This window comes from Acanthochromis polyacanthus, chromosome 21 (genome assembly GCF_021347895.1).
Source record: "Acanthochromis polyacanthus isolate Apoly-LR-REF ecotype Palm Island chromosome 21, KAUST_Apoly_ChrSc, whole genome shotgun sequence".
NCBI classification, from domain to species: Eukaryota; Metazoa; Chordata; class Actinopteri; family Pomacentridae; genus Acanthochromis; species Acanthochromis polyacanthus.
The window spans coordinates 2,049,315-2,059,918 of NC_067133.1; the positions used below are offsets into that span (position 1 = coordinate 2,049,315).

The 10,604-nt window shown below is 43.3% G+C and overlaps 1 protein-coding gene across 4 annotated transcripts in view; it reads right to left on the reverse strand.

The window, feature by feature from the left end:
- The window catches only part of nfixb (nuclear factor I/Xb), a 236,396-nt gene that overhangs the window by 188,655 nt on the left and 37,137 nt on the right, over positions 1–10,604 (reverse strand). The window contains exon 1 of one of the 4 annotated variants that reach the window (XM_051940972.1): positions 1,624–2,402. The exons of 1 other annotated variant lie outside the window; for it this stretch is intronic. In XM_051940972.1, coding sequence (XP_051796932.1) covers positions 1,624–1,626 — 3 coding nt within the window. In that variant the 5' untranslated portion in view covers positions 1,627–2,402. Of the gene's footprint in view, positions 1–1,623; positions 2,403–10,604 lie in introns of those variants that run through there. 2 more of the 4 variants (XM_051940975.1, XM_051940983.1) reach the window with 2 other exon arrangements.

The following is a 10,604-nucleotide window of genomic DNA, read 5'->3' on the forward strand; positions in this document are numbered from 1 at the left end:
TGTGAAGGTCCTCAAATGTCACATTCCATGATGATAGGTCTACTTACTTCTTAGCCTCTATGGAAGAACCTACAGCCAACCAACTGACAGATATGGATCATCTCAAAGGAAAAGTGGCGATGATTTGTGTGTGTGAGATGAAGCCTCAGGGAGCTCAGTCCCTGATTGACAGATGCCTCCAGTGCATTCTGACTAAACTAACAAGCAGCTGAAATGTTTGGCAATAAACTAACGATATAGTAGAAAAGAAGGAGAAAAAAAAAAGAGGTGAGTTGCTGCTATAAGTAGGAAAATAACAAGTCGAGCTAATCCCATGTGAGGCCTGTCCTGAATTCTGTATCGTTTTTACTGATGAGCTTCTTGGGCAGCTGCCATGTCAGCGAGGATGCTCGTAAACAAATAATTATTCATACTAATAATCTTCCATATTCATGTGCAAATAAGATCCCTTCCTGGTATCTAAGCAGCTTCAAGGTTGTATGTGGGAGGTTCCCCTAACTAGCGCCTGACTTGACTCATTTCATGCCAAAAAAGAATCTGTCTAAGGGTCAAGGATGCCTGAGCTATATATCCTAATTCTGCATAAAACAGACTTTTTATTACGAATTTTAAAACCCAAAAAGCACCTAATTTAAATGCATGTTTTCGCAACCTCACAGAGAATTCATTTGCCATGTATCCTGTTCAGGGAAAATGGGGATAAAACGGGAAACAATAAAAGATTTTCTGTTGAAAGTGGCGTGCCAATTCAAATCACTGGGAAACCACAAATAAAAACTCCAGTGTTGATGTATGTGAAAGGAATGCTCAAAGCGACCCCGTTTCCAGGACACATTTCACAAAACCTATGCTTTGTGATGTCACAGGATTTCTCTGAATTGCACAAATAAATCACCTGCGGAATGAAGGAATTAGAGGAAACCGCGCCGTGCGTAATTACGCACAAATCAAACAGGCACGTAATCAAATGTTGGCGCAGAAAATAAGTTCCATCCTGCTTTAGCCAACTTTCCAAACTCTGTCAAACTTTGCCTTTAGGTGGAATTCTGGCTCTTGGGGTCCTTGGGCATGCCACAGTGCAACCTTTACACACTGCATGACGCCCCTTTATTAGCTGCTTACGCTGAACGACATGCGATAGCGCCTATCATATATGTGGCTATAAATAGGCTGCAGACTGGCCGCATCAGAGACCAGGAGTCATGTTCTGCATGTGGATAAAACGGCAGAAGGCTGTAGGCATCGGGCGGTGAACTGAGAGGGCTGGACACTGATTTGGCCAGGAGAAAATTTGGCAACACGTTGTGTAACTATTAAAATAAGGCGGAATCTGTTTTCCTCGCAGCAACATCCTCCCAAATACACGCAGCACTTCAGCAATCGCAGTTAAAAATAATATCATAATGAGTCTAACTGTGACAGCAAACACATTCAGGTGGGTGGAGGGACTTGGCTGGCTCTCTGGTGACTGTTAGCCATTAGCCACACATGTAAATACGCACACAGGAATCACAAGCAAGCTCACTAAACTCTATCTGTATATCTTTAAATCTATGAAGGACTACAATGAATCTGAAAGCTGACTGCAGAAATGAGCAAATTATTGGTTTACATAGCACGTACCATTGTGGTGTGAGGAAATGTGCCAACACTCTCAAAGACCCATTTTCCACTCTCAAAAAGTTCGGCTTCCAAAAAAAAAAAAAAAAAAAAAAAAAGTGTGTGGGAGAGAGAAGCGCTCGGTTTCTTGTTCAGCTGGGCCTTATACCGGAAGCAAAAGAGCCCTAATGCACGGCCTGTTGCCCGGTAAACATTTTTTTCGGGGGGAAGAAATTTGCAGTCAACTCTTCTCAGTCAAAGGCGAGAGGCAGCAGAGCCGAATAATCCAACTGCTTCCCGACTTCTTCATGCAAGGTGCTCGCGTTCGGGCTCGACTCGTGATATTTCCATAGAAAAGCGTCGCCGTCCAGGCTTGAGCGCGCCTTTGCTGTCACACAGTCTGTCCCCTCCGGTACCGTAAATGTCCACCGAGCCTCCGCCGCCGCCGCCGACACAGTCACCGTCCAAGCACCGAGAGCCGGAGCAGAAGTCTGGCCGTGCACCGACAGTAAGTAGCACCGCAACTCTCCCGCTTTACGCAAAATCAGCTGTTGCTCCTTTTGCAGAGAGAGACTACGACGCGCGCTTTCTTTCCCCCTTGTGCATGCTCCGGCTTCTTTTTTTTTCCTTTTTTTCTTGCTGCTGATAATGAAAAAAGTGGCAGTCCCTCCTCGGTCCTCCTCCACCTGTTCCTCAGTGTCCGGGGAAAGTTGCGGAGAGAGCGGCGGCGGCGTCGCAGAGCACCATGTGGCAGCGCGGATGTCGCAACATCAGAGGCATCAGACAGACTCGAGCGGGGCACTGCCAGCCGGGACCGTGTGCGCACCGACGGAGAGGTGAAGCAGTGCGTCTTCTCTCGTGTGTGTGTGTGTGTGTTTGTGTGTGTGCGTGCGTGCAGATAAAAAACCAAGCAAACAAATGCAAGAAAGTGCCCAAGCGTGGCTGCGACGCACGCAACCAGTGAGGGGACGTCGCGGTGTCCTGCGCGGCCGCGGCCGGAGAAGCGGAGCGGAGGAGCTGGTGAATTATTAATAACCAGAGCGGTTCGCAGTCTGTCGTGTTCAGTGAGTAACCAGGGCGGCAGCTGGGGGTTTAGAGGAATTAAATACGGGCTCAGAGTAAACCATGGACGCAGGGGATTAGTAGCTCTCACCGGCAACAGTGTAGGGGCAGCTCGGGGCCGGCAGAGAGGGCGGGAGAGAGCGGGAGGTTATAGGGAGCGGTGGGGGAGGCAGCGGAGGTGATAAACCCCGATATGTTTTTATTTTTTTGGGAGAGCTGTAAATGTCGTTTTGCAAACTTCACACTCAGGATAGGGAGGCTCTCTGATTGGAGCAGGTTAAATATGACCTCCAGCTGCTGAAGCTCTAATTAAGAAACCTCCAGATGTATAATTGAGCTTTTACTTAGCATATTTAGATTGCTTTAAAGAACCCTTGCGTGTTTTTATTCTTGAATTTCTCCATCTTTCAAACTTACTTGCGTTAATTCTGCACTTAAGGCGCAGGAGAAAGGTTGAACTGAACTTCTAAACCTCTATTTGATTTCATTCAAATTGCACAAATATTAAGTGAAGACTGTAGACTGATTAATATAAGCTGTTTGAATTATTTTAAACATGTCCAGCACCCTAATTCTGCCAGATTTTGCCAGATTTTACGCACAGCCAGCTCGACCTCAGGCCCTTAAAGTCCACAATCACAAACCAAACCATTAAAAACTAACTTTTCTGTGTTTTTTAATGTTTCGTTCATTTGTTTCTGTGTTGATTTTGTCCGTGAATAAAGCAATAAATCCGGAGTTGCAGTCAGGTTACAGGGAGCGCAGGTGCATGACTCCTGGCTGCAGTAGGAGCTCAATATTTATTCACCGCAAATATCCAATTAGCTCAGGAAATTCACATGGAATTTCTGCAGACACGCCTTCAACACAGAGCGGCCTGTTCATGAATAAATTAGCAACAAAAAAAATAGGAGAGTTTTGACCTTTTATGGGAAACGCAGCATTTTTTTTAAAATTTTATGTTAGTGCGCAGCCGCCGACGTCACGCAGCAAAAAAAACAAAAAACTAAAAAGATGAGCGGTGACAAAATGGATTCTTCCTGCTGCCAGTTTTAGTGCGTGTTGGTTCAACTTTATCACTTCACAAACAGACAAATAAAAAAAGCTGAGGGGCTCAGAGTTGCTGTTGCTTTAAACAGAGACAGGCAGTCAAATATTTCACTGAGCTGGAGAGCAGCTGGAGCCTTTTAATGTAAAGCTTCATTCAATTCTCCCCGTGAAAACGTCGATAAATGGCCAATTAAGGCCGCGTTCTCACAATAAAACAGGACAAATTGGAGTGAAAACAACCCGAATGCAATATTTTGACTAATTGAAGGAAAGGAGACGTGTGTTTCAAGCTGTAATTATTTTTTTAAATAGGGAATATACTGTTCTATTTTCTAAAAAAAGAAACGTTTTCATTTCTTGGTGGCAATATCTGTTAATAATTTCCAACAAACACATTCCATTTTTGCCTAATCTTAAATCATTCAGGCTAATTTAATATATCAGAGTTGTCACATTGTTTTCATTTATGGTTAGGATTTGTATTAATAACACTCAATAACTGCCAGTGCTGTAATTAATTTAAAAGCACTGAAAAATGTGCAATTATTCCTGTTTTTAAAGCTTTACATGGCACAAACTGAATACACAAACAAATACATAATTAGTTGAGGCCTTAGGTATTTTCTCTGAGCTTAAACACATAATTAGGATGTAAAAATGTGAATAAATGTCATGATATTGTAGGGGTTTTTTTTGGACTGTAATATCCAAAATTCTGATTGGCAAAAGGCCACAAAAGCACCAGGAAGGTGTGAAATTATTAATCTGTTCTTTAAGTAAGCAAGCAACAAATCCAGTGCAGAAATTATGTCAATTTTCCTTCCTGGATTAACGGTTTCCAACGCATTTTTAATGGGGGTGATGAATTATTTAGGTGCTAAATATTAATGTGTGTGAGTGTGTGTGGCCTTTTTCCAGGGAGCGGCCTGCAGGAGAAGCAAAGTCTGCACCGCAACTCACAATTAGATTCACTCAAGGCCTCGAAAGGAGCTAGAATTTGTTAGCGTGTGCTTGATTTTCAGTCTTCTTATTTTCTAATCGGTGTCAGCCATGAAATATTCTTTAAAACTACATGAACCTGCACATTTGTTTCAGCTTGCCAACTTGAATTACTTCTTAAAACCGAGAGCAGATGATGCAACATGAGCTCTAAAATGTAAAATAAAATGCAATTAAACAGCCTGCCACCTCATATCTCTCCGATTCCAACTTCTTTCATGCGTTTGGTTTATTTAACTTTCATTCGACCTCTTATTTGACCTTAAAAATCCCAGCTTCAGTGTAAATCTATTTGTTTGACTTGGTTGAGCTTGCAGCCTGCTTTTAATCTGAATTTATGTTGCATTTATCTACTTAGAGGTGCTAAAATGTTTGGAATTTAACTGTCTGTTTATTTCAATGGGAACAAAACTGCTCAGCATTTTGGAACTGTAAATCATAGGATGGGTAAATTTAAATGTATTATCAGTTCAAAAAGACAAAATGTGCGTTTAATTATGATGTTTTTCTAGCTACAAACGGAGCAGCAGTGCTTGTTTGAACAGCCGAGGCGTGGAAGCAGCGACTCTAAACTAGGCCACGTCGTCAGACGGCATCTCCACAACTATAGATGCACGGAAACATGTGGAACAAACGCTGCTGACCTCCCATTTACAACGTGAGAAAAAAAAAATCATCCCTGCAGGTGTACCTTTGCCACAACAGTCTGCACATCTGACCCACAAGCTCCAGCCCACATTCATCTAAAACACCAGCTTGTGCTCATTTGCAAAGTCCTTTTCTTTGGTCTCCCTCCGCTCCCGGTCCTATATACCGTCTCTCCCTGGAGGTTTACACAAACTGTGAAACAAAAGTTCCACTAGGCAACGGCCTGTCGAGGAATGCTGACCTTGGCAAGGCCAGTGGAACCGGCTCCACTCGCGGCCATTCTCTCGCTTCTTTTGGTTTGAATTAAGACGCGTTTGACCCGCGCCAGCTTCCAAGAGGTGCCACGGTGGTTGGAGGCATGCTGGAGACGTGCTATAGGTTACTGCTGGCTGCTCTGAATGAAAAGACCTGCTGCAGAACTGAGACGGGAGAGAAAATGACCACCGAACACTTACTCGGGTTACATTAGCGGTATTATAGGAGAGTTATGCTGTGAAATGTGACGAATACGAAACTGGAAGGTCATCTTTGAGTCAGTTTGAAGACTCATTCTGTCCACTGAGGTTACTAAGGATACTCTGTATGTCAGACATTATAAGAATTTACTGGGGATGTCCGATATTGGCTTTTTTGCCGATAACCGATATGCCGATAATTTCCGATTCCGATGCCAATACATGTGGGCTATTTAATTAATTTTAGGTAATATTACATATCTCCTGTGGTGGAATTAACACATCATGTCTAATATTATTGTGATGATCCATTGGATGCATTCTCAAATGCAACAAGGCTTTCCAAATGTAAACATTGTCTGTGCAAAATAAGAAAACCACTTCAACTTAAGTGGAAAAAATGCCTTCTTTAAAAAAAATTGTCTCAAACAACGGTTTATGCTCTACCTCCCTCTATGAGTCCGCGAAATGCCGGCAAAATTCAGGCATTACTTTATTGATTTATATGACAGGCATTAAAAAAATGACGATATTGACCGATATCACATTTTTATGCCAATATCGGCCGATAATATTGGACATCCCTAGAATTTACAATTACAGTTAACAGAATGAAAAAAATCAAACCCAAAGTAAAGTAAAAATAACCAGCAGTTGAAGGAATATTTAGATCATTTACTTATAAAACAGTATCATCACTACACCAAAAAGAAAAAGTTCTGCCTAAATAAATTAACGAGTAGGTTGCAAAATAATGATCCCTTCCTTACTCTTAACTACTAATGCATTCAGGTGCATATTAATGCTCTTTTGCTTTTCTTATATCCAATTAAACAGAGAAACATTTCTCTTTATTGATTTAATCTTTACTACAAGCTGTTCACACGATATATATGTGAAATATATAAATGTAGAAGCACAATATTTACAAATAAAATGAAAGCATAAAGCAGCAAAAATGGGAAAGTCTTCCAAACAAGTATTGAGTTGAGTATTCACAACACTTAAATAAATGCATTTTGATGCCTCTCATGACCGAAATATAAGGGTACTACCAGAAAAATAGTTTGGAGCAATCTAAAATAAGTTAGGCTCCAAAACACTATGGCGCTACATTTCCCCCTGATGTAGGCCGAGAGAATGGCAGATCTGTGAGTGTGCAGAGGTTTAAAATTCAAAGATAGGAAGAATAGATTGGGAGCTGCACATTTAAGTGGAAAAAAAATCCAAAACGGTGGTAAAAATACTGTAAAATTAAGAGCAATTTTTTATAAAACAAAGGAGAGAATAGCTGCTTTTTCATCAAAAGACTAAAACACGCGGTTAAAGGATCAATGATACAGAGAATTAAATATTTATCTCAATACATTCTCAGACGGCTCAGGAAAGAGGTTGTGCTTTTGATTTCAATTCTTTACATCCCTTCGTCGACAACTTTTTGAATATCTTTTGATGTTGAAATGAAGTATTTCCATATTTCACAGAATGCACTGAAAGTAACTGAATCCCCAAGGGCCTTTGAAATACAGGTTGAGGCTTAATGAGTTCAGTTAAGAAATGGTACTTAATTACCAACAGACCCTTGAGAAAGTGTGCTGGCCCTTTGTACATCAAGGTAAGGAGAGCGCTGCTAAGCAGGATTAGACTGAAGTCAGTAACTTCAAATGTAGAAGTGTTTACCGACTGGAGAACAAAGCATGTTTTCTTATTCGATTGGCTTTTTGATAGCAGATCTTATATAGGGTAGAAGAAAAAAGACACTCTGCAAATCATCCTCCAATCACTGCACCTTAAAGGGACGCAAAATTTATGCAGATTCACTGTGATCACCTTTTATCAGAGCGTAATTTTCTCTCGTGCATTAGCATAATGTGGCACACCAAGTAGATGCACACATCCACCTGCAGGCTAAGCGGTGAGATCAACAACACCTGATGGAGCGAGGCGATTGGTGGAGCCCGGGGCCTTGCGGAGCGCTGATTGGCTCGGCGGAGGATCTGGCTGTGTGTGCTTTCTGTGTGGATCTCTTAGGGTATCCTACACTCCCCTGCCTTATCAGGCGGCTCCACGGCACCGCTAGAGGAGTGCTGCTCTCAGGAGGGCAGGGCTACCAGCACGCCGCTTATCTTCTACTGGCAAGGAGGGTTTATAGGTCTGATTAACTCACTGTTTGTATGTGTTGTATATATGAGAAAAGAAGAGAGAGAGAGAGCCGGGGTGTGTAATTGTGTATTGTGGGCTAATGTGCGGGGGTGATTGTGCATGCAGTGGTGGCTGGTGTAAGAGGAGTGCCGGAAAGGTGTTTACTCGAGTGCAGTAAGCGCTTCGGTGGAACCACGCAGCGAAAGGATGACATCCAAAGAGCCTCTTGTTCCCTCAGTGAGTTGTAGCTCTCCAGGGGCTCACAGGCACCTAGGAAGTAGCACAAAGGCTCCGGGTTTTGTGTGCCGTCGCCACCACACTGCGCCCTTCAAAAGCCCTCCCGTTGTGATGCATTACAAAGCCCCAAACTTTCCCCCAAAAATCTCCCACCCTCCTTTTGTAGAATCTATACCAAATTGTACCATTGGAGTGGAGCTCGGTGATGTGATTTGCTCTGGTTTGGGTCCAGCCGGTGCCACCAGAGAGTGTCGTCGTCGTCTGAGGTGGGGGAGAGAATCGAACGGGGTGGTGGTGGTAAAGGGAAGCCTCCTCCCAATCCCCACATAGGAAAAGGCACGACTGTTCTAATCTCCTTTCCTGGCTCTCCATGAAAGAGAGAGGAAGAGCCACTAGAGCCCGGGTCCGCTCAGATCTGCCGCCCCTCACCCCGGCCGTCTATCTTCCATCTCCTCTTTGTCGCTGCCCATCTTCCTCCTCTTGTTCCTGCTCCTCCGCATCCTTTACTTTGCTCCTTCAGAATTCCCCCTGTAGTCACACTTCACCGTTCACCCGGTTTGTTTTGTCTCATTGTGGCTGTGATCATTTGTCATCCGCTCAGCTGTTTCTGATCACATCTACAGTGCGTGTCTGTTCTTGTCTTTTGTGTTTCCGTCTTTAATCATTTAGCCATGCTCGCAGCGGGGCTCCACAGAGGATCGTGGTGTCGGTCTGTCCACACTCAAACATCTACACCACGAGCTGGGTTGCTAGGAATGTTTGTGCAGACGCTCATGGTTCTCAGAGGATGAAGTACCACTGACTTTGGTGACTCCTAGCACAGGAGGTTGACATGTTGGCTGTTACTAACTTACTGTATCCACACCTGTTTATAAATGACTGCACTGGTTAGATTTTAAGATTCTTTAATTGCTCTACAGATCTGTAAATGACTTCACCCCTCTATCTGTCTGACGTGACTTTAGAATATGATCCTTAAGGTCCTCTGCCAGTGATCTCTTAAACCTTAAAGATACTGCCTTTCTGACGTGCACATAGACAGCTGTGGACGCCACGAACACATACTTGCTTTTATTATGCGACTTTTTTAGTCGCTGGCTTGTAGCTACATATTCTGTGCATGTATGCTCAGCGTCAGTCATGCATGCTAACGTCCTTGTAGTCATAAATGTCTGGGCTGCACATAGACATCCACAGAGGAGTTCACATGTACTCTTTCAGACTAAAGGAGTGCAGAATTTATGTCCCACATACCCAGACAATGGCTAGTTGTTGCTAGAGTCCTGTCTATGATTAAATTCACACTAGTAAGGTAATTTATTTTAAAAATGGAGACTGTTGGAAAGCTGGTAAGTTTTAAAACTGGGTCTTAACTGTCACTGTGTTTGTTTTCTGATTCATCATGCTACCATCGCATAACAGTTTTCTGGGGGAAAAAGACATCAGCCTCCTCAACCAGTGGTTAATTCAACATGGATAATGAATCCAGGCTTTGCTGATCACATAGTTGATGCCAGCAGCTCTTACAGTTAAGGAAATCTTTGGTCTAAAAGGTACGTGTCCACAAGATCCGGCAATTTCCCGCATCCCATTCACTGTTTATGTGAAACACACTGCTTTGCATGCTGGTCCAGTTGAGGTGCGTTTCGAGCTACTATCCGGTGTCTCTCCCTGCAGCTTATTTGCATAATGTAGACTCGACTTCTACTTTATGCAAGATTCGATATGGCGTGTGGAGATTCGACACATCGTTAAAGTTTCATTGAACGGCTAAACTAGCTGTCATTGGACTAAAACCATGACAGATTCAGCTGCTGCACAAGTTATCTCTCAATTCAAATTCTTCAGAAATACTTTTCGCTGAACTGTTTTTTGTAGCAAATCGAAAGTTTGCATCCGAGCCGCCATGTTGGTCCGGCTTGAAAATCCAGGAGCAGAGAGCTTCCCGAGTCGATACCCTGCATCTCACAAACGACCCTTGGCAGACGTGTACTTGAAGCCAGTAAGGCGTTCTTCTCCAACTATCCTGCCACTGATTTGGACAAACGCATCGACTTGGGCGCTGTCTGCTCCTAGATTTCAATCAGACCAACATGGCGGCTTGGTCGCAAACTTTCTCTTTTATTACGAAAACTTGTTCAGTGAAAAAGTATCTCTGGAAACATTTCAGGCGAAGCTGAATCTGTCCTCGTTTTAGTTCACTGACCGCGAGTTCAGACGTTTGATGAAAGCTTCGTGATGCGTCTGACCTCCACACACCACATCAAATTTGCATAACGTAGAAGTCGAGTCTAATTTATGCAAATGAGCTCCAGGGAGACGCACCGGATCACAACCTGAAACACAACCGGACCAGCATGCAACACAGTGCGTTTCACACAGACAGTGAATGGGATGTGAGAACTTGCCGGA